Source organism: Nipponia nippon, unplaced genomic scaffold (assembly GCF_047370975.1).
Source record: "Nipponia nippon isolate SJK-2023a ecotype South Korea unplaced genomic scaffold, ASM4737097v1 scaffold_23, whole genome shotgun sequence".
NCBI classification, from domain to species: Eukaryota; Metazoa; Chordata; class Aves; order Pelecaniformes; family Threskiornithidae; genus Nipponia; species Nipponia nippon.
The window spans coordinates 8,431,201-8,454,223 of record NW_028262340.1 but is presented as its reverse complement, the minus strand read 5'-3'; the positions used below and the strand labels follow the sequence as shown (position 1 = coordinate 8,454,223).

Genomic DNA, 23,023 nt, shown 5'->3' with positions numbered 1-23,023 from the left:
AGCCAGCTGCAATGTCAAAGCCTTACTGTTATGGCTTTCATCATCTTCTTCATCCTCATCATCTTTGTACAGGATGGGCCCCTCCGAGTCAGAGTCACTCATCCCTTCATCTCCTTCGTGCTCCTCTGGCAGGACCTGGGGTACCGGTTTTGGGATGACTATGACAGATGGCACATCTCCAATATACACATGAGGGCCCAAATTCTGCTCCTCTTCCTGGTCGTCACCTTCCTCTTCCTCATCATCTGGACTAACGAGAAGCATACTATTACATCTCTTAACACATGCCACAAGGGCTGGGGAATACCCCTGAGATCAACACCTTGTTAGCTCTCCTCAGCCCGTAGAAGGCAGGTCTGTGGGTAGCCCAGGAACCAGAGATGCAAGAGCCCCCCCATGATCCTGCACCATCCCCTCTCTCCAAAGCACAGAGAGCTCTGGCAAAGGAAATGCCAGAGGCAGGTTCTTTGCAGAACCAAACAGCCCTCTTACCCCTCTACTTTGGGACTTGCAAGTTCAACTCTGTTATAATACAAGAGAGTCCTTTTCCCACTTCTGTTTTGCAAAATGAAAGGCTAAGGAAAGCCACAAATGGATGAAATCCAGGATCTTATTTTGTCTTGGTGCAATTAAAGACAGGCCAGGCCTGGATTCCTGGCATCAGTCTGTGTTTGTAGTCTGGAACCCATTTCCCCTTGTGAGCAATAAAATCCCAGAACCAGGGTTAATTTCATGGGGAAGAGGCACTGGCCCCCTAAGAGCCTGAAACACAGATTCAGCCAACAGGCAAAACAGTTTCTAGGCTGTCGCAAAAAACAGCAAAGAAACCAGCCCTGCCCACAGCCCTCCTCACCATCACAGCCTCACAGAAGCAGGGAGTACAACACCAACATGTCAGAGCCCAGTGCGACCCACACCACTGCTAGGTGTTTACTGCACACATGTACAGGAGGTACTCACACTTTCAGCATCTCAATGGTGACAGGCAGGGACCTCGTCCTGCCCAGGGTGCCACTGTCTTCTCCAAAGCCATCATTCTCGAAGAGCAGCGAGTGAGCCCTGTGCGACCCCTCGGCAGGCGGGGTGACAGGCAGAGGACTGGCCAGAGCCTGCTGGATACGGATGTGCAATGGGATTTGGGGCAGGCGAGGCAGCACGTGAGGTTCGCCAAACCCTTGCTCTGCTGTCCTCTTCGACACTTCCAAGGGCCTGAAGTCTTCAGGAGGAGGAGTTGTCTCTTTGGGTAGGTCCAGGGAGTGCGGAGGGTCCAAGACAGGGGTGGAGGCAGGCAAGGGCATGCGCGCAGGTTCAGGTGGTATGTGCATGGGCAGCGGCGGTGAAGGTGAGGGTGGCGGGTAAGCAGAGGTCATATGCATCGGTATCAGTGTGGGGCAGTTAACTGTCACTGTCCTGTCAGTCAGGGTCTTAGAAGTGATAGCTGCCTCTGATGTGTTGTTAGGCAGGAGGCCTCTCTTCGGTGGGAGAGGAGGTGAAGGCTTGGATAAGCCTGTACCACTGTTCATTGCTTGAGAAAGTTCAGCTGAAAATAAAAACCACAAAAAACACTATATTTAACATGGCATTTTCCAGATGTCCTTAACCAGTGTGGAATAAGGATGGCAAAGCACTCAGAGCCTTGGACCAAGCAATCTCTGCTGCTTTTCTGCTAGAGCACAGTGCCAGAAATAACCAGGTTGCAAGCCTCTAGTTTGTCCTTCCTGCAGCAAAGGTAAGACTTGGAGAGCAGCCAGAAACAAGCAGGCTGGGAGAGGTCTGTGCATCCTGCTGCTTTGGAGAGCGAGAAACAGCACCAGCCCTCAAGTGACAGCAGATGGAGCTCACCCTGATCAGCATGCTGCCTCAGCCAAGGAACGCAGGTATGTAGGGCACTTTATGGCTATATTTACAGCATCAGTTTGCAAAGGAATCTGCGACATCCAGGACACCCCAGACTCCAGTTGTGTTAATGGATCCCTTGCACATTAAAAAACTTTTTGGGAAGTCTCACTCAAAGACAAAAGTCAGCAGAACAGTAAGCAGCAATGTGCTCTCCCCATTTCCATTCATCTGCCAGACCCAGCCCAAGAACACCTTGCTGTCAGCAGCTCCTGCCTGTTTGAAGATGAGGTTCTGCTCTACTCCCTCTGCACTCTGTTCCTTAAGCCCCACATAAGCTTCTCCGCAACTACAAAATAACTAGCAAAACTTCCAAAAATACTTAAGAGCTTTGAGTCTGCATAGAGTTTGTCTGCTGTGTGGGAGAGAGGGAGAAATGGAGACTGTGTGATATGGAAAACGCCTGCAGCAGGTAATGTCACATTCCTAGAACACCCTTTGGTTCCTAGGGAAGAAGTTGCACCAGCAAAGACTGCTTGTTTTCTAAGTTTGTAGCCTTTAACATTCATGCATCGATGCCTTCTTGGGTTTGGAAAGGTTTTGCCCACCTGCTTGAAGAGGATCAGATTTACTGCACATTTCACCTAGAGCGGTCACACAGCAGTGGCCCCAGCATGGAGCTGGGAGGAATCCACAGTACCAGACACCACAAGAGGGTGCTGTGAGTGGAGGGTGTTTCACCAAGATAAGGCTGCATAACTGGAGAGAGGTGGGCACATTTTTGGGATGTTTAGCATTTTCAGACTTTCCCCTTGTAGACTAAGGGCCAGACTGTGCAAAACACTGAGTGCCCTCAGCTCCCATCAACTTCAGCCCAGAGGGATTCCAGTATCTCCTCAGCAGTGTTCGACGCCTGGCAGGACCAGGCTCGAGTCACCTTTGGGTAATGATGGACAGATTTTGAAAGGGGCCAAGTAGCTGGCAGAAGGGAGAGGAAACAGAAAAGGGCTGGGCGCTGCTCAGAGCGCCCTCCTGAGCCAGCCTGTCTCCCTTCAGTGCAATAAACCCAGTGCAACGACTGGCACCACCTCTTATGACGTGCCACTGCAGCCAGATCTGGTGCTCTAGCACAGGCTACAGTAACTGTGGCTCCCGAAATGTGTCAGCAGCACCAAGCACCAGGGCTGCTGCCAAGCTCCCAGCCAGCAGGACAGCACCATTTGCCCTGCTTGCTTTTTCAAGCTGATGCTGATTAAATTCCCACTCCCCATAAGCAAGTGTTTCCTGAGTCTTATTTTCAGCTACTGCATCAGACACACGAGAACTGCTCAGAGAAGGAACATAACGGAACACCTTCATGAGGGAACAAAGGGGCGATCTGCACATTAACAGTCCTCCCCTGCCTTAGGTTATAATAGCAGCACAAAAGCACATACATGCTTTTCAGTCAGAGCACACATCAAAGACCTGCAGAGAGCTTGTGAAGCCAATTTCACTGCTGCCGTTTATCCACAGAAACAAAACAAGGCTCACATAGGAATGGCTGCACGCATGCTGCAGTTACAGCTCCATTGTGCTGGATGCACGGCCCCACAGAGAGCTGCAAAGTCTCTCTCTGCGTCTGCATTCTCATCCAGGAGACAAGAGGGGCTGGCTGCTCTGGTCTCCTCCACACCCCTGCAGCCGCAGGTGCACTGAGCCCAGTCCTGAACATATGTTTGAAAGACTGCAGTCTCCAGCCACATTTTTTGTTCCACAAGTACCTCCTGCAATTAGCACTGGGGCATTTCAAATACCATCTGTGATGTGTGCAAACAGCTTAAAGAAAACAAGAAAGTATTTCATCAAGTGCTGAGGCATGGTCAGACTAATCAAGCTGGTCGGGCATACAGGAGTGTTTAAGACCATATCAAGGTTGCTTGCAAAACCTGCTAGAGCAAGGAGAAGCCCCAAGCAGAACAGAGTGAGGCAGTTTGTACTGATAGCAATGGCCCAGGCCCCTTCAGATAGTAACTTGCACACAATCTAAGCTTCGACCACTGCCTCCCAAACCACACCTGGGTAACGCCTCCAGTTTCTGTGATAACAGTGGAGACCTGTCTGATTGATATGCCCAGGAACCTCCCTCCTGGTCTGTACCAGCCTCTGCTAATCCAATCCAAAGATTAGCAGGTGGTCTGTGAAATATGAACAGGCCATCAACTGGATGGAAGTTGTCTCATTTACTCCAGCAGTGTTGCATCTTTAAGACCTCTAAAATTCCTAAAGAGAGCATGGACTCATTCAGCTTTAAGAAACTCCCCAGATCTTCTGCTTAGAAAAGTTACAGAGATAAAGATATTTAATTCTTTAAGTGGGAAGATTCAGCTCAAATTACAGTTGAGCTAATTTATTCATGGGACAAGACTTGAAGACAAGACTAATATGGCAATACCCTAGCCACAGACCTTAGAGAAGGTGCCTGAGTATAACCAGGGAAGTCTGAATTATCCCTGCCAGCTCCTGGCCTCTCTGCACTAAGCGGAAACCACACAGCCCAGCAGTGACAGCCATAACAGACATTGTTTGCTGTGACATGGGTTGTTGTTGTTGGGGTTTTTTGTTTGTTTGTTTGTTTGGGGGGGGGGTGGTGTTTTGGGGGTTTTGTTGGTTTGTTGTTGGTTTTTTTTTTTGGTTTTTTTGTTTGCTTTTTTTTTCCCCAAAGACCAGCTGAAAGCATCAATTCTCACTGACCATAGTCTCACAAAGCAAAAATCTCATAAACCATCCACCAATCCCAGCTGTCCACAGCTGAATCCCAGCCCTCAGTGAAGCATCAACATTCAAAGACATTGTCTTACAATTGACAGAGAAATGCCTTCCCCTCTCCTTGCACCACCCTCACTCCTGCCAAAAGCAGGCAGGGATTTCCTCCTGCAGGTAGCTGTTGGAAACATGCATGTCTGACAGATTAGATGGCTCACAGCAGAAGACTCCAGTAATTACATTGTTCTCAGCACACATGTGCCCTGGCTAAACACTGGCAGATCTTCTGAGTCCAAACGGGACTGTATTCAGGAAAGATGGTCAGATTTTCATGATACAACATTTGCTACATCATACTAAAAATCTGCCCTTACGAAGGGAAGAGACTTTCAAAGCAAGGGCTCCAGAACATCCCGGGTACAAAAATCAGCTTATGGAGGCACTTACCTATTACTGAGTTACTATTTCTGTTGACAGGTTTAGGAGGAGGGACTGGAGGTTGTTTGGCAGGAGCTGTGCTGGTTGTACTCGTGGGAGCAGTAGTGCTGGCACTGGCAAGAGCAGGGAGCAGAATCCTGGGGGCTGGGGAAGGGGCAGCTGTGGAATTGACTGTCTTTGCTGCCACGAGGGCTGTAGTGGAGGGTGTAGTTTTTGCAGTGCTGCTGGCAGGCGTTGGATCCTTTGCCTGCGCTTCGTTTGCCTCCTGGGAAGTGGAGGGAGGTCTTTTTGGAGGAAGCAGAGGCTGTCGCGGTACATACGGCTCCTGAGGTGGTTCCAGTTCGGGCCCAGAGTGGCTGCTGGATGAGCCTGCAAAGTGAGACAGCTCAGTTTAAGAGACTGGAGGGCCCAGAGCAGGATGGGAAGAATCAGGTGAGAATTCACAACTGGTCGTGAGAGAATCTGAAGCAGCCGATTTTGTACACATCTGGTTTCTTACCCTGCCTTTTCTTTGGTTCCTCAGCTGGAACAGGCTTCCTAAGGCTGGATGGCTTTGTGGCCTCTTCCTCGTGGCTGGCCAGGTTACAAACCCCAGGACCACCGATTGGAACTGTGTGGCCATTCTTCAGTGCAGGTGGGTTCAGCTTGTCTGGTTCTTCACCATCTGCAAGGGGACAGGAGGGGAGAGAAGCAAACAGAAAACACTCAGAAAGCACAAGACGAAGGAGACATGGCTGAGCTGACTGAACTGCCATTGATCTGCACCAACTTCTCTCTGGCTTCTGAAACAGCTGGTCTTCAGTCTAGCTTCTGCAGAGGAGAGCACAGCAACACCAACTAGATGAAGCTGAGTGCCCTTGATTTCATTATCAACAAACAAAACAGTATAGCACTATATCCCATGAAGTGTTTTTCTTCAGCAGCCTCTTAATCTACCACCTTGTTTAGAAAGAATGCTACTGCATTTAAGACTAGTATGCCCAATGCTGTGCCACAGCCCAAAGAAGTTGCAATTGCATTTAAAAACCTCCAGCAGCTTCTGTATCTACCCACCACTACAGAGCATTCATAAATTCTCTGCTGCAATACAAAATACAACACTAGACAAGTAATCTACTGGACATGCAATAATAGATTTTGATAAAGTCTTAAAATTAGTTGAAGCACCTCTATTTTCCTTCTGTTTCTATCCTGAATTTGGCACCAAAAAAAAAAAAAAAAATCACTCTTCTACCCAAAACATCCCACAGCAAGGCATATTTCCTTACTTTTTTACCTTTGTTTTAATCAGATGTAATGATACCTCTCCAGAATCTGATGTAGTTCATCTTGACTATTTCTGCTTTTACAGATGGAGTTTCCCAAATGTTAGAAGCAAGACCTCTTTTGGGAACAAAAAAAACCCCATCCTCTTTTCAGCCCATGCTTCTGAGAGCACTTAAAGGCCTAGTCACAATGAGGAAATACTCAACCATTCTCTGCCTCTGTAATTGCCCTGACAGGACAAACTCTTCATAATATTATTCCCCAAATCAGACTTAGCATCCACTCTAACAGGGCACTGCCCATTTTGACTGCTTTCCAACTCAAGAAAACTTGAATAGATACATCACGAATTTGATTAAAAATCCTTAGCATTTTCAGGTTACCATCTCTCAAGCAATTGCAGTGTATGGCATCATGGGCCTCCCAGGTGTCAGACCCCGGCATGGTCTGTTGCTCTGATTTTTCATGATTTATTCCACTGCCCTCTTCACCTCTCCTCTCCTCCACAAGGTATTACCTCCCCTTCCCTAACCTGGTGTTATTCAGAAGCTGAAAACAAAGATGCCAAGAAGCCAAAAGCTCCCCAGCCTCTCTTTTCTGCAAAAAATAGCCTTGGTTCCTGAGAGGAGAGGGAAGACAGCTCTGCCTCACTTGCTTAGCTGCCCTTCCCTGAAATGCAGGAATTACTGACAGCAACAAGAGGGAGTTTCCTCCCCAGCCAGGGCTGAAACTCAAGAGATGAGGTGGAGCTTTTTATAGCAGCAATTGCCTCTGGCTAGCTGAAGTTTTCAGCAAGGGAGACAGGAACACTATGATCTAGCTTTCCTTACCATTCAAACCTTGCATGTCCTTCTCTGGCAGGGAGCTGCAGCATGTGCAGAACACTCCCGACGGCCTTCTCACACCACTTTACTCTTGACTTCAGTTCCAGTGACCTCCTTCAAGGTCAAGATAGTCCAACACTATCTTTTCTTACTGTGAGCCCAGCACAACCTGCTGACCACCAGCCCAGAGAGCAGCAAGGCCTCCTCTCCCCGCTGCACTGGGTTTAAAAGCCTCCACTATACCTCTTCCCCACCTCCTCACTCACTCGTCTCAAAGGGTTTCCAGCATTTTTTTTTCCCCCTAAGAACCTGCCTAAGAAAATTAACTGACCTTGTAAGAGCAGGTTTTAAAATTGCAAGTAAATACAATAACCTACCACCACCATCTTATGACTGCCCAAGTGTCAAACTCAGAAAGGATTAAGATAATGCACTTTCTAATCTAACCCTCCTGACAATACTGACTGCTCCCTCATACCTCGAGTTTGCACTTTGTCCAGATTATAGCCATCTTCTGTTTCTTAAGCCAGATCAGATGACTCAAAGCAGAAAATAATTCCATCTCTTAGCCATGCTTCTGTTACACCCTTACAGTTTGGAAGATCTTTCCTCTGTCATCTCTAGTTGGAAGTTTGTTACCCAAAGCCTTTGATCTCTCTTCCACAGTTTCATCCTGTGACCTCATACACTTTTGTACTCCAGTGAACTCTTCCTCCAGCCCAGCATTTACACCCTCGGGTAGTTGTAGATGGCTTTCATCACTGTGTAGCTGCAAACAACTGTGTTAAGACTGTTCCTCTCAGTTTTACTTTCAGTGGTTTGGTCTGATAACCACTTTTTCACCTCCACTTTTCTACTTTGTGTCTTTCTTTAGAAGAACCCTGAAATTTGCATTAGGTTAAGGCTGCCTCTGCAGTATGACTTTCGAGGTACAATTACACGTCACTCTAAGCCAAAGACCACGCTGCCATCCAGACAGCTCCCACCATATGTTCCTGCCCCCTCCCTTGTACCTACATCACCCAACACGCAGCCAGGTGACTAGATAGTGAACTGATCTGCCTGAAAAGTTATTTTAGCAAGATGGCCCCAACTCAGAGAGACATCAGGGATAACAGAAAAGGGGATAAGACTTCTTTGACAGCAGGGTAAGCTTCAATAAGCTTAGTTGTGACTAACTATGACACCATACCATGAAGCATCTCGTCTATAACGCTTTAAGGAAATGTCCCTACCCAGGCAGCTCAAAAGTCATCAGCTGGCTTCTTTTTCCAAGCCTAAGGCCTTTGAACCTGAGCTCCAGGGTCAGCAGCTCTCCCACAGTGGTTAGAGTGCAGTCTGGAGTGTGATCAGAACAAGCCAGAGACGGTGAGCACAAGTGTGACGGAGGAGCTTAGCAGGACAAGACAAGGCATCTGGAGCGGACACGTACAAGAGGGACAGGATAGGAAGTGACACACAGAACAGCCCTTCTCTCCCCACTGGCAGCAAACAGGGAGATGTCCAAGACAGGCATTGCACTTTCTTAGCAACATCTTCCTAACTGAAGAGGCTGCCTTCCTTGCCATGTGCAAAAGTCAGATGAGAGAGCATATTGAAAAGAGCAAGACAGACAGGAATCACATTAGCAAAGAGCCCTTAAATTTGTCTCCCAAAAAAAGAATGGCTCCGAAGGTGAGGTTTTGCCAGAGGAAGATCAGCTACACAGAACACAGACAGGAGGAGAAGTTCATTTGCAGACTCACCCTGCTCAGGGTCTTCCAACAGAACCCCTCTTTTTACCAGCTCCTCTCTTGGCTTTCGCATAGAAATCTTTCGTTCTAAAACTGATATTAAATTGAAAAAAAGCACTCAGAAAACAGGGTATGCTAGAAGTTCAAGAAGATACTTTTTTAAAGGGATCCTCTGGATGAAATAAAAGGGCTTCAAATTTCACTGTTTTTTGCATGGATTAAGAGGAGGGACTGCATTTTCAGGCCTGCACTTCACATTAGATTGGTGATTGTGGAGCAAACCCTCCCTCCCCACAGCTGCTTGGGGAGGTTCTTTGTAAGAAAAGAATTTGTTTGTCTCAAACTGCTGCTCCATGGCAAGGTGTTTCTGGAGAGACTGCAGGTGCCAGCCCGTCACCAAAGTCACATTTTGGTTCTTACGCATGTCAGCACTCAGGCTTGTGACAGCAAGCCCTTCTCACTAGCCAGATGGCTAATGGCAGGTTTCCCAAGCAGAGGAAGGGACTCCCACCCAGCCCTGATTACTCTACCTTCCGAAGTCTCCTTAAATTTGTCACTGCTTTTCTTTTTCCTCCACTTCCAGGGTTTGAAGATCTTGCCAAAGCTTGAAAACTTGCTTTTCCTCTTTGTAGGAGGTGTGGTGTCACCCGATTCCAAAACGTCTACCCCCATGCCAGCATCAGTTGGGGGGTGATCCACCTCTTCGGCTGCACAGGAAAGAATAAAGAAGTTACCTTCGTGCTGCAGATAACAGCTACCATGTCCCACCGGCCTGCTCCTTGCACACTGGGAAACGGTGGCGCACATTCATGCAAAGAAGGTAGCAAGACTCCATGCCTTCATGTAACCCGTCAGCATTTCACAGTAGCTTAGGGAGACAACAGTGGGGTTTTCAATGTTAACAGTGCAAAGCGTAACTGATAAGAGGACGTCTAGTGAAACAAGGATTAGTTTAAATTTGCAGTGTCACAGCTTCGCCCAAGGAACACAAATCACTTTGCTGCAGTTTCTCATCTTCAGCTGGAAGCAACTGGTGCTAGACACGAGTAATTACATGAACACAAATACCTTCCAGACTGCAGAGCTGACTTCCATGACTGTCTACACACACTGAAATTACCAGACCCATTACAACAGCTGTATGTACTAGAACTTAGCCTCTCTGATTTTTCCCCTCTATAAATAAGGCCAGCAACACTGGCCAAGAGCAACAACTACACAGGAAAGCAACACAATACAGGCCTGCACTCCACCTACTGTACTCAAAGTCTCTGGAGAGCAACACAAGAAGGACACGGAGGCGGGAAGAGACACGCAAAAAACCCAACTTGCTGCAACAAAAAAAACTCATAAAGAAACCACTTGCAAAGAACCACCAGAGCACGAAACGCTAAGCTGGTGACTGTCAATTCTGGCTTGCCTAGCATTGCTGTTTTCTGGGTATCTGATGAAACATAAGGGAACACTTACAATCAGCAGAACCTAGCAATGCCTGCAAAAAAATAGAAATCAGAGTGCACACAACCTAAGTGAAGCCTGCTGGTGGCCTGCTTCATGGTCTTAATTTACAGACCAAGAATCCCTTGGCTTCAGCACTGCAAAAGCAGGAGCACCCAAGCTGTGTCACAGAACTCCATGAAAATACGCAATATCGAGAACAGAGCCTCAAGACTTCCTAGAGTCCTACAGTGCAGTCCTGCCAAACACCGCATACCACAGGCTGAGGTGCCGTGTTACAAATTGCACTTGCGCGTCTTATTTTTGAGCCTCTAAGTCAAACGTTCTGGAGTTTGCAAGCCTTTTGGGATCACAAAAGACCTTTCAGTCAACTTCAGACAAGCCTCTATGATGTGCCTGCAGAAAAGACAATACACTGTAGGCCATGGAGAAAGTTCAGCCAAGAATCCCATCTCCTGAGTCTAAGAGACTGGGAAAAGAATTTTAAGGGAAAGCCATTTTGCACATAGGACAGAGCTAATAATGTATCTGCTATAGCCTACAAATATCCACCAAGGATACAGACCCAGATGTGAAAAAGGAGATTCCTGTCAACATGGGGAAGAGCAGATTCAGGACAGGGGAAAAAAAAAAACTAAACAGGACAAAATGAGTTGTTTAGTGGAGCTCTACCTGCAACCCTGTAGTGCTTCCTGCCACGAGATTTCAGACCTTGGGAGCATCAGGCACCGGGAGCCCCAGCCACGGGCTCCCGAGCAGCCTCAGGCCGACTGGGCTAGGGACAGGCTGTCACTGTGCAACACTGCAGGACGGACGGACCCCCATTTTTCAGTCTGAGCACAAATCATCTTAGGGAAGAGACAAGCAACAGAGACCATCCTAGCAGCACAAGGGAAACCGGAGAGCATTTCAGTAGGGGGATTTAGATCACATGCAAGTAGTATAGTCTTTATCCAAATGACGAAGGAAGAGGAAAATCAGCCCAGGACTTCAGTTTACTGAGAGACTGAAGTGGCAAGAAAGCACCACTGTGCTAACCAGCAAGGAAAAAAAAAAAAAAGGCTTTTCAAAGCTAATTGTGGCCATTTCAGACTTTACCCAAAATGCATGACCCTTCCAGCTCTGTACAGGTTTCTCTCCTCTCACTCACAGAACTCCAGATTTCACATAGTGGTGGTTGATGGGTTTTTTTCTGTTTGGTTGTTGGTTGTTTTTTTGTTTTTGTGGGTTTTTTGTTTTGTTTTTGGTTTGTTTGGTTTTTTGTTCTTTTTGTTTTTTGTTTTTTTTTTAAATCAGCACCCTAACAGAAAGCTCACTCAGAACCAGTGAAAAGCTGATGCCAGCCAACATTTATTTGAAAAAGCAAGATCAATTCAGCATATGAGCCACTACTTAAAAAAAAATCTGGCTTCATAACAGGAGAGAAATTGAGTGGAAAGTAACATACAAGATGCCAGCACCTATCTGTGATTTGCTGTGGCTCTATTCTGTGATTTTCTGCCGGGAGGGAGGGTGGGTGGAAGTGGGGACAAAAAAATGGCACTTCAAGCTCCCAGAAACCCAAGAGGAATTGTCTGGATGTTTAGAGGCACTTTCTTCAGAGACTAAAATATTAGCCCTGGAGTTCTACATGTAATTTTAAAAAGCAGTATTCACTTTGTTCAATAGAGTGTTCCCAAAGTTTACCAGGCAGGCCAGACCGCTTGCCAGGCACAAGCTGTGGACTGAATTTGGATCCCAAGTGCCAGGCAAAGGTATTTTCCTCATCTTTCCAAAGAGCAGTAACAGTGCTGAAGGCAGTCATACCAAGTTCATTTCATACATGTCCCTTCCCTGAATTGCTCTTAGGAATGTAACTTATGTGCTGTCTGCCACCCAAGGTGTCAGAGTGCTGCACTAAGCAAAATAAGTTATTAAAAGAAAACTCAGCCATCAGGTCCACGGATTAATGAACGGAGACCTCAGCAAGCTGTGATGTCTCTATTTCCAATTAGAGGGAGAACAACAAGCATTCCCCCGCCACAGTTGCCTCCAAGCAGCTAGGGAGGAAGAGTGGACATGGAAGGATGAGCCGAAACTGCGGGAGACACACAATAGCCCCAAAGCAGGAGCAGCTAAAAGCAGGGAGAGTAGGGGAGAGCCCACATGCGAGTTTTACTCCAGGCAGAACCACCTCTTTCAGCGGCTTCTGCAGTCCAGGTCTGGCTGATTTGTCAAATACCATCTCAGGGTGGAGTTTCACACCAGGTACCTGACTGCCATTAATTGCAATCATGCAGGCTAATACAAAAGCTAGGTTTCACAATGACAATCAGCATCAATATCTAATAACTCAGTTCTTGCTTCTCTGCCATGCTGCTCCATCAGCCATGCTATCAACTGCTTGTAGTCTTGTGCCATGCATCAAGTCTTGTCCAACATGAAAACACTCAGTTTTGCTGTTTTATAATCAGTTCCATGTCTAAAAACAGCCACACAAGAGGGGGAGACAGGCATACCACAGAATCATAGAATTGTCTACCATGTACCCTTTCATAGCATAAAACCACAGTCCAAATCATTTTCACCATCCCTTTTGCTCTGTGTAGAATAAAACTTGATACATGTTACTGGACAATGTGAACATCCCAAGACCACTACAGCCCACTGGGTGATACCGATGTCACGAAAGCAATTTCCCTCCCTGATACAAAATGGGATTCATTCTGTCCAGTTCTGCAACACAGGCTGCTCACAGGAGAGCTTGTAATGCCCTCCACAGTACGCTTCCTTTTACCATCCATAATTACCACACGAACATAGACATTTAAAACAGTCTGTTGTGATGCAATTATGAATTACATTTACTGCTAATTAGCAGGCGGATCAGCAGCTGTAGGCGTGCTTTACTGATCTGTATTTTAAATAACCTCATTGTTCAGTGATTGTTCACATTAGATAGTGCTCATACTCCCTCAGAAAAGGACCTTCCCTTCCATTCACAGCCCATTTCCAGCTCAAATTTCCACGAAATAGCGCAGAGAGGACATTTCTTGCCCAAGCTGCCTTCACTGTTAAGGAAGCCTCGGCAAGGTGGATTCTCTGTGCCTCCTCTTGCTCTGCTCTACAAGGTACAGGAGGGTCCCTAGGCCACTTTGCAATGCAAGGCAGAAACCCCTCCTTACCTGAGTCATGCACTGGGAAAGTGCTAAGGAGCCACGACACAGTGCTCAGGGAAAGAAACAGGGCAAAAAAAGATGAACCAGACTCTATAAGGGAAGCATGAAAAGCCTCAGGAAGCTGATGCCCTCACCCAGACCTTGCTCAGCACCACAACTGTTTACGTGCATGGCAAGTCTGTGTCCCAGAGACCAGCTTTACCTTCCTCACTGCAGTTCCAGGCTGGAAAACCCATTTAAAATTTATGAAAAAGGTTAAATGAAGTCATGCAGGTAAACCCAGGGGAGTCCTCATTAGAGGGTCAAGAGCTTTCCAATAAGCACGTCCCTAATGCACCCCCATGCCATAGCACGACCTTAACTTTTCTGCAAGAGCTACATGAAGTACCCGCTTCAGAAAAGTTACCCTGAAGTAGGGAGAGCCCCACAGAGCCCACCCTGACACCAGCACGCCATGCCTAACACACTGCCCTGCAACACAGCCCTGGTTGAGAAAAACTCCAGAATAAAACACCTACTGCAACTTCTGCACATTGCCCCAGGCAAGCGTGAGTGCTTCTCCTCGAGATGATGTCCTGGAGCACTCAACCTGCCATGCCTCAGACAGACCCCCAGGACCCAGCTGGTTGTGCCCTGGCTGCTATCTCCCAGCTTCCTACCAGACCCTGCTGCCATTTCAGATCTCTCCGAAACACTCAACATGCCCTCATCCTGTTCCATCAAAACAAGCAGGTGAATTTGAACTGTTTAAACAGCAGATTTATGTTAACCCAAAATGTTTAGACTGAAATAGTTAGGGAAACATCACAAAATTGGCACAGCCTGGAGACACAAGAAGGCAGAAAGCTCCAGCAGTGCCAAGCAGCTAGGGATGCAATTCTCCATCAGTATGCTTGGCCAGCTGGTCTTTCAAACCCTCCCCCTGCAGACTGCTACAAACATTTACGCTCAAATCTTACTGTTAAAATGCAGGCAGAAAAAGCTCTCCCACTGCACCTTGTGTTAGGTGCAAACTGTTGTGCAAGAACATGGGCGGTGTTGAGCTACTGCTGTAACATTTCCTTCCAGAGAAGAGAAACCATTTCAGTGGAAGAGGCTGGAGACTCGCAGTTGGACTCCAAGCTCGTCACCCAGTCAGCAAGCGGCTGCAGTCCTGCATGTGTCATCTGCTCCCAAAGCTTTTGTCAGGCTTGGGGCAGCCATTCCTATTAAAGATGGTAAAGCTTTCACTTCTACCACTACTCTCAATGGGTCAAACCAGCAGGGCCAGGATCCATGGGGTCCATTAAAAATACCACATGTGCTCATACCATTGCCATGCACACCGGACACTCACAACAGCAAGCAGCTATCTAGCTGACCTTTAGGAAATACCAACATATAAATGTAATGGTTTAATGGTCACACCGTGGTCTAAGGGAGGAAAAGCCACTACGTGAGCAAATACAGTTAACCCCCATCTTCAGAGATCAAGCTCCAGAATACCCTTTTCATACAGCAATGCACTACCAGCCTAGCAAAAGGCACACTAGAGACTTCAGGTACCAACATGAATAAACAAAAAGCCTTGCCTTCATTAAGGACCATCTCTCATAGGGAAGATACCTGCAATAGTACATGACATAACAGCACCTCTGATGCACATTATTAAAAAAAATTAAACCCAAGCTGCATCTAGTGTAGGTCATTGCAGAGTTAGTCCTGGTGAATTTTTAAACCATTTTAACTCAGGCCACACACCATCAAAAGCCAGCATCGGTATGGAGAAGTTTATTTTGGTTTTAACTGGCACACCATTACATATACTAAAAATCAGTTCAAGATCTAAGTTACAGACCCTGACAAAGCAAGACTGAGGGCTGTGAAGAAATCAAAGTAGTGCATCCCAGATGCTGACAATTCATATTATATTGCTATATGCCTGGGAGGGAAACTACTGATTTCCAGCGTTCACGAAGAAAGTGGCACAATCCTTTAAGGACGAAGGGTCAGTGAGCCCCAGGACAGGACTGCAGACTGAACCTGTCAGGAAAAGACTTAGAACATGTTGCTTTTCTCCCTGAAATATCTCTGCAGACATCCAAGAGTTGATGGAGCAGACTTTAGCTCCAAAAGAAAATGCATCTCGCCACTGCTTACACTACAACAGGCTCTTTACCCCAGTCCTTTCCAGAGATGTTAAGATCTGTTAAATTTTATATTAATTAAGAGACATCCTTGCAAAGGAAACAAGAAAGCATCAGTATTTTGCTTTGTAATAGGGCTTGCATAGTGTGTATATCATGAGCTTGAGCCAGATTCTTTCCATCTGCAAACCACAGTTCATCCAGAACCTGATCCATCTCTGACCGTAATAGTTACCACAGGATTTCCACAGATCCCAGGAGTTTCTGTTCACAAGGATCTCACCGGGGATTTCTGTCTCATAGTCATAGCCTCAAGGCTCAGACAGACAGAGCTGCAGCAGTGAGACTACAGCAAAGGACAGTGTAAACACTTAGCTGAGAGCTAAAAAGCACTCAAGACAAATTAGGCACTTCAATGCTACCCAGCAACTCTGAACACGTTTGCTTAATCACCTCTATTTTTCTTAAGTTACACATGCACCTGAAATTCTGCTATTGGAAGTCCAGAAGGTGCATCAGGAACTTTTGCTGAGAATGTGACTGCTCATTATACACCTAACATCACTGTACCTTCAGAAGCATGTTTTGCAGTACAGCCTGGACCTAAGGCTACAGCAGGACCAACTGCCTCGCAACATCCAGGCTGCGCGGAATCCTCACCGGCTAACACCATGGGACCGCAACAAACCCTCCCGTTGCCAAAACAGTGTTGATGCACAGGCCGGAGAATAATTCAGCTCCCTCCTCTTCAGCTTTGTTGTGCCCAGCAGAGCAGTTAAGAATCCAAAAAGCTTTCAAGCAAACAGCTACAACTCAAAAAACAAACAAAAGACTCTTTTGAGGGAAATGCTGGTAAGGTTAAAGTATCAAAAAAGCACTTTAGGTAAATGTTTCTAGCTTCCTATAAACAGCTTTAAAAACTTCATGTGCATTTCCTGAATGGTCCAGGGAAGACATGAAGCCTGACCTTAAAGCAATAAAAGGCTGTGGTCACAAAACAGCCTCAAATAGTCCCAGCCCTCGGCTTCCCTGTCTTTTGTGCGCTTCACAAGACTTTTCTTTTCAACAGCATCCTGCCAAAGTTAATGCAAGAACCATCTCTTCAAGTTCACAATTTATTCAGTAGGAACTACGCAAGCTGTACCATGAAAAAAAGATTTCAGATAGCAAATGACCACTTGCAGAAACACCAGGTTTGCTGGCCTCCAGTCCCTGGCAAAGGACAATGTCATTATACCAAGTGAGACCACTCCCCTGAAAATTAACACCGTGTCCGATGCTTGATGAAAGAGCCCAAGACTGAACAGGTCAGCTTCTAACAGTGCATAAGTCCAAGGAGACGATGCTGTTAATCTCCATTGGCAGTATGAAGAAGACTGAAGTTTTACTTCTCCCTTCCACTCTCTCAATACCACTTATTTTTAGCAGCTCTTGAACAAGACTAGCTGGATTGAAGTGAAGGCAAGAGAGAATCACTGGTTTAATCTGAGCCCTAATAATACTTGGTAGGTTCAAAGTTGTAAAAGTGAAAAAGAATGAAAAAAATAACCTGTATTTCGGGGAGCTCTCCATGTGCAAATATCAAATGTTTCTCTAAAAATCAGATAATTCCACTTTACAGATGAGAGTATGCAACTCAGCCCAGACAGCCGACAGCGAGTCAGTATAAGATAAAAGGGAACAGCACGATGCATAAAGCCTCCTCTTATTGTCAGTGCATCGCAGTCCCAGCACTGGGAACAGCACATAAGACAGAGACCTGGAAATAACACTGGCCAACACAGTGCTACTTCCAGGACTTAAAGCAAGGTTGTGTTTGCTACAGCCTGCCAGTTACTCAGACACCTCACAGAGTAGAGAGAAACCAAGTGGGAAGATGAGTGCCAAGCTGCTTCTCCCCCCCAAACTACTATAGCTGCCCCAAAAAGCTGGGTGTCATCGCACACAAGGAGGCAATTCTGGGCAGCTTTGATCCAGGCAGACTATCAAGGCTGGCTCCTACCCCACTCAGGTGAATTTTACTGCTGTCCAAGTGCTTTGCAAAGCTGGTGTCCCTGAACCTGGCCACGCGAGACAGAGGCTATCCCTAAAAACTGTGGCTTGGAGCCTGCCCAAAGATCAGCAGAACATGTTGCATGTGACATGCGTAAGAGAAAGGAAGGAAATGGAGTTATTTCTCTGGTTTCTCTTCCCAGCTCCCAAGCCGGGCGCAGGTTACACAAGCCCCGCATTCCACTCCTCCTGACTCCTCCGTTTCACCTGCAATCCTGCCCTGCCGCAGCCCCAAAGTTTCCTCCATCTCCCTTGCCCTCCATTACTCACCAAAAGCAGCTGGATTTACCGGTCTCGAGAAGTGCGGCTGCCCCATTAGATTCTTTCCTAAGCAGCTCTCTGGGAGGAGGCGGGAGGGGGAGAGAGAAAAAAGTCTACCCTGAGAGAGCACTTTAGTCCTTTAATATGATAAATCCACGCTTTGGACTGGGAAAGAGCCTGGCAAGCGAGGCGACTGCCAACTCTCAGGCAACAGCACGGGTGTCCGATGGTCCAGCGCAGGTCCTGTTCTCCCCATACCCCATGGCCGGGCACTTGATTCTCATAAATAGGCGTCCCTGCCAGCTCCCTTCACGCAGGAATGCCTGTCATTCCAGAGCCGAGCTGGCTAGGGCTGAAGCTCAGGAAGGGGAGGAGACAGCCAGCCACACTCCAGCCACTTAGCTGCATAATCCAAGTCATCAACACCCCTTGCTCCTTCCTCACATGAAGTTTAGGGAGAAGAGAGAAAAGCTAGGAGCGAGGAGGGAAGGAGACCAGGGTGTTTTGCTCAAGGAAGGGCTTGGAGAAACCACACACCCCAATACAAAGAGGGGTTTCACCTCCCAAACGGGATCAAAGAGGTAATAGTGTACCTGAGCCAGCAAAATACAAACCAAGGCAGTGATGAATGACAAAGCATGGTACTCTAACTGTTGTAGGAGCCGCACTATCCTGAGTATAAAGGGAATTTCAAAAAGAGTGCCTGATCCGATATGCATCTAGCCACACATATAAAAAAATACAATTTCATAGCAATTCCTCTCTCTACTAAAGTTACCAGGAAGAAGGTAGAGGCAGGGAGCAGGTCTTCTTGTTTAATTTAAATTTAACAAAGGAAAATTTAAATTTAACAAGGAAAGTAAGAGTTTATTTTTTATTTGTGTGTCACATCTTGATGGTTAAGGTAACAAATACCCCCCTCAACATTTGCATTGCAGTAAGAAAGATCTCCAGAGTTTAAATATGTCCACTTGGATTCTTTAATTTTTCATCAAAATTTGTGTTAGGTCTTCGGTGAACCTAGAGATCATTTCCAACCCCTGTACGCCACACCACAGAGGAGTGGGAAAATCTTTAAACATCCAGAAGCTTAATCTTAACTCAGAGGAAAAGGAAAAACAATTTTCAAAAACATACAGGAATTTGCTGCAGCACCACACCAGTGACTAATCAGGAACTTGAACCAATCTGACACATCCAGGTTTGTTCTCTCCACTGTAGGAAGGACTGTAGGAAAAAGCAGTTTTAAACACACCAAGATTTGCTACAGCCCTCAAGGTCCCTGGTTCTTGTCAGGCCAGCAGCCGCAGTACTTCAATATTGCTGAATATTACTTAAGCAGCCAGGAAGGGTTCAGGACAAGCTCACTACTGCAGCAGTCCCACTAGTAAAAATCTTCTATTCTGGGAAACAACAAAATCCAAGATTGTCAATTTGGGCTGCTGCAGCTGCACATAGTCAGAACAGACACTCAAAGCAAATGCCCGCTTCACAGTGGCAGAGATCACCGTTCACAACCACATGTCACAGCGGAAGGCAGTTTTGCAGCTAACACACCCCATAAAAGGGAAGGGGGTAGTTTTGAAATCTAATAAAACTCCACCTAAGCCACAAACACACCTGGAAGACCTTGATGCTCTTGGTTCCTCCACTAACATACTAGACATGACATAGGACAACTTGCAAATCCATTCCTCTCTTCCGAAGCACAGCCGTAAAAACATGGGAGGAAGCAGGACACCTCTGCATCTTCTCCACCTGCACCAGCACCTGGCTCGTCCTTAACCCCTGCCTGCTCAGCAGATGACCACCATCCCCATGGACAGCAAGAGCACGGTGGCAGGAGCAGGTGGAAGAGCAAGGGATCAGCAGACACGTGGAGGTGGAGGAACAAATAGCACTCTCCTCCCTCGCGCAGAACATATGGACATTCCTGAAAGCCTTGCTCTTCTCAGCCTCCCACCACCAGACATCCCTGTGCTCAGAAAAGGAGCCTGCATTTCTGTCTGGTCAGCCACAGCAGTTGGTCTTCCAAGTACTTTTGATTTTCATTGTGGGCAATTAACACACTGATTCACAGGCATGCTCCACCTCATTTAAGACTCTTTGCTTTGAAACAAAGAAAAAGCCATTTTAAAGCCATTTAAATATGCTGCCATCTGGCAGGGACCTACACAGTTCAGAGATAAAGGCTGGAAGACTTCTCCAAGTCTGTAAATCAGCTGTCCAGCTTGGAAGGAGGTCTGGAAAAAAAATCTCCCTGCATCTGGGAACGCTACAGAATGCTAAACACTGCATCTAGACTTGCCTAACTTCCAAGGAGATTAAAGCTATTGCATTTTATATTGCATTTGCTGTGAATTAAGAGTGCACAAAGCTCTGCTGCAGAACACATGACACACGGTAGGTTGTTAAAGCACAGCAGCACAATCGCATGCCTGACCCCTTATTTCTACATTAGTAACACATGAAACATTAGCTTAAATTTCAATGAAAGAGATTTAAACTAATGTATTTAAATTCACAGCGGCTGCAGTCCAAGAGCATGCATGACAGTTACGCAGGCTCTGGTGCCGCACGGTAACTCTCTAGGCTATGAAAAGACAATCATGCAATAAAGCCCTTTCACATTTCTTTATCATTGATGAGGCCTTATGAACCATAACAAACAGAATAACAATACTATTTGGCAAAAGCACTTGTAATAAAGTTTGTACCAGAAGCATTAATATTTGCCTCCAAAACATGGGGCTATGGTGCTCAAGGAGCAAAGAGAGACAAATCTGCATTTCAAATTGCAACTGGGTTTGGACTTCAAACATCCTTTAGAAGTACCAGCCGCAACTCCCCCCTCTTTGGGGAAGAAAGAACAAAAACCCCACCAGAAGAGGGATGACAAAATGCAGAGAACAGCAGAAATCCAAACCAGAAGTAACACCAACATCATTATTTTCAAGGTGGACTCCTGGCCAGAAAAACCTGCCAGTCCATCCTTCACTTCCAGCTCTGGAAAGAAAGGTGCAAATTCTGCACCAGCAGACAATGTGAAAAAATGTTCCTGTTTCAACTCTAGCCCAAGGACAGAGCATAAGAGCAGCCATACTTACCGTGCTCTTAAGCAACCCTTTGCATCCATGGTGCTTTGTTTCACAGCTGGGGAAAAATATGGGACAAAGCAACCTGTCCAAGTTCCCTGCCAGCAGCACATGAAGAGCACAGAGCACCCGGGGTTTAGCATCCCATCTAGTAAGGTTGCTTCAGGTCTACCAACAGCAGTAAGGAGACAAAACCTCAGCCTGCATCCAACTGCACATCTAGGATAAAGGAAAATCCACATTTTAAGCAAGGGCAAGTAACAAATGTCTAAAATTCCCATAATAACGCAGAAGGGCCATCTGACATAGCAGTAACCAGAAGAAACCAGAATAAAGTCTTTACTCCTGAGGGACAGGTAACCTTTATGAGAAGGAAGAGCTCGGAATAGCAGAGAGCTTTCTACAGGAAAGCAAAAGGGGATATGGCTGATAGTCCCTTCAAATATTTTCTTCTAAAAATGTAGTAACCAAGAAATCCCAGTTACATGAAAATTGTACAGGATTTCAGGAGAGTCAGATGGCTAAAACAAAACAACAAGACGACTGGTTCTGGGCAGTAAGCGCCCAAGAAATGGGGTACATGGCTTTCCTCTGAAGTTTCTTTTCCACTCCATCCAGACCAGCATCCCATTAAAAACCTGTCATTCTAATGTTAATAGTCTGTTTATATACATTGTAAAAGGAACTCGTCTGGATTGTTTCACTTTAAAATCTAATGAAACCCATAATGAGCACAAATATTAGCTCCTGTAATAAAGACACTGTTGTTCACATTTCATTTCACACCAACGTGAAACACTGCATTCATCTGCAGTGACTCAGACATTTGTGTTCCATGATTCAGCCACAGGAACATTAAAAAGGACTCTTGCATGATCCCATCCATGCAGACGGAGCTGTCTATTTAAAACCAGTGATACTGGGCGTTTTCCTTTAGAGCCCATCAGCAAAAGAGTCAACAGTAGCTACAGGACGTTTAAGGCTCTTTCCTTGCTGGAGATGCACCCACCTGAAATACTAACACAGGCCCATGGTACCATCTTACCAGGAGGGTTAACAGGGAGAAGAAAGTGGCAGCACCACAACTCTGGATGCATTTCACCACAATCTGTTTGCTGGCAATCCTCAGCAGCTTTGCCAGAACAAGGAGAATATGAAAAAATATATTATATATACGTAACAGCTCCAGCTACCTACAAAGATGACCATTTCTGGGCTGTGCTCTGAAACAGAGCACACAGAAGAGTTATTAACTATGACAGCAGACCAAGGGGAAGCAAGCGGGTAGAAAGCCAGGTAGTCAATCTGAAAGGTCACAAGCCAACACAATGTGACACTCTTCCTTTCTCCTCACGTGGTATTAAAAGTCAGCCCAATACCCGGTGTGGAAATGGAAAATGGTTTATTTATAAGCCAGCTGGCACTGCATTGTTTAGGTTCTGTATACTTTGATGAAAGGGCGCTGGTTCGGATGAGACAGAAAAGTGAGGTAACCACTCCTAAACCACATGATTTCCTCCATGCTTCCTGCGACATTTCCGAGAGGGAAACTCCTATTTCCCAGAGCATTCCAGTCCCCTTGTCCCCACCAATTAGTCAGCATGGCGATAACAGCTGCTCGATCTCAGAAAGCAGGGGGCAGTGGATCTAGCACACCAGGGACTGTCTTGGTGCCACCACGTATGTGCTGGCTGGTGGGGAAGGTGAGCAACCCAAGTCCTACAGCAGCCCAGGTGATGACCGGGATGGAGCACAGCTGGAGGAAGAACACTGTTGGCAGAGGCTGCTGCTGAGCCCAGAGCAAACTGACTGACAGCACGTTCAGCCTCACATTTAGGAAGGGAAAATAAAGCTGAGGACATGCTGCTGGAAAGCCTCATGATGGCAGCGGGTGGCTGGAACACAAGGAATCGCTTAATTGTCACAAGGACCGGGCTAAAGAAAATTGCATAGTAGGTCTTGGGGCCAAGAGGAGCTTAAGGCCAAAATATCCCCCAGCCTTGTTTTCCAGTGGAAGAAGTGCAACTTTCA

At 46.4% G+C, this 23,023-nt stretch overlaps 1 protein-coding gene across 13 annotated transcripts in view; it reads right to left on the bottom strand.

Annotated features, from left to right (window-relative positions):
• PHACTR4 (phosphatase and actin regulator 4) overlaps positions 1-23,023 on the bottom strand; it is an 80,046-nt gene that overhangs the window by 8,085 nt on the left and 48,938 nt on the right. For 11 of the 13 annotated variants that reach the window (XM_087760619.1, XM_087760609.1, XM_087760612.1 and 8 more), the window contains 6 exons: positions 9,373-9,549; positions 8,855-8,935; positions 5,519-5,683; positions 5,029-5,388; positions 961-1,540; positions 27-250 (listed from right to left, as the gene is read on the bottom strand). In XM_087760619.1, the coding sequence (XP_087616745.1) occupies positions 27-250; positions 961-1,540; positions 5,029-5,388; positions 5,519-5,683; positions 8,855-8,935; positions 9,373-9,514 (1,552 nt within the window). In that variant the 5' untranslated portion in view covers positions 9,515-9,549. Of the gene's footprint in view, positions 1-26; positions 251-960; positions 1,541-5,028; positions 5,389-5,518; positions 5,684-8,854; positions 8,936-9,372; positions 9,550-17,906; positions 18,211-21,004; positions 21,212-23,023 lie in introns of those variants that run through there. The other 2 variants (XM_087760618.1, XM_087760611.1) reach the window with 2 other exon arrangements.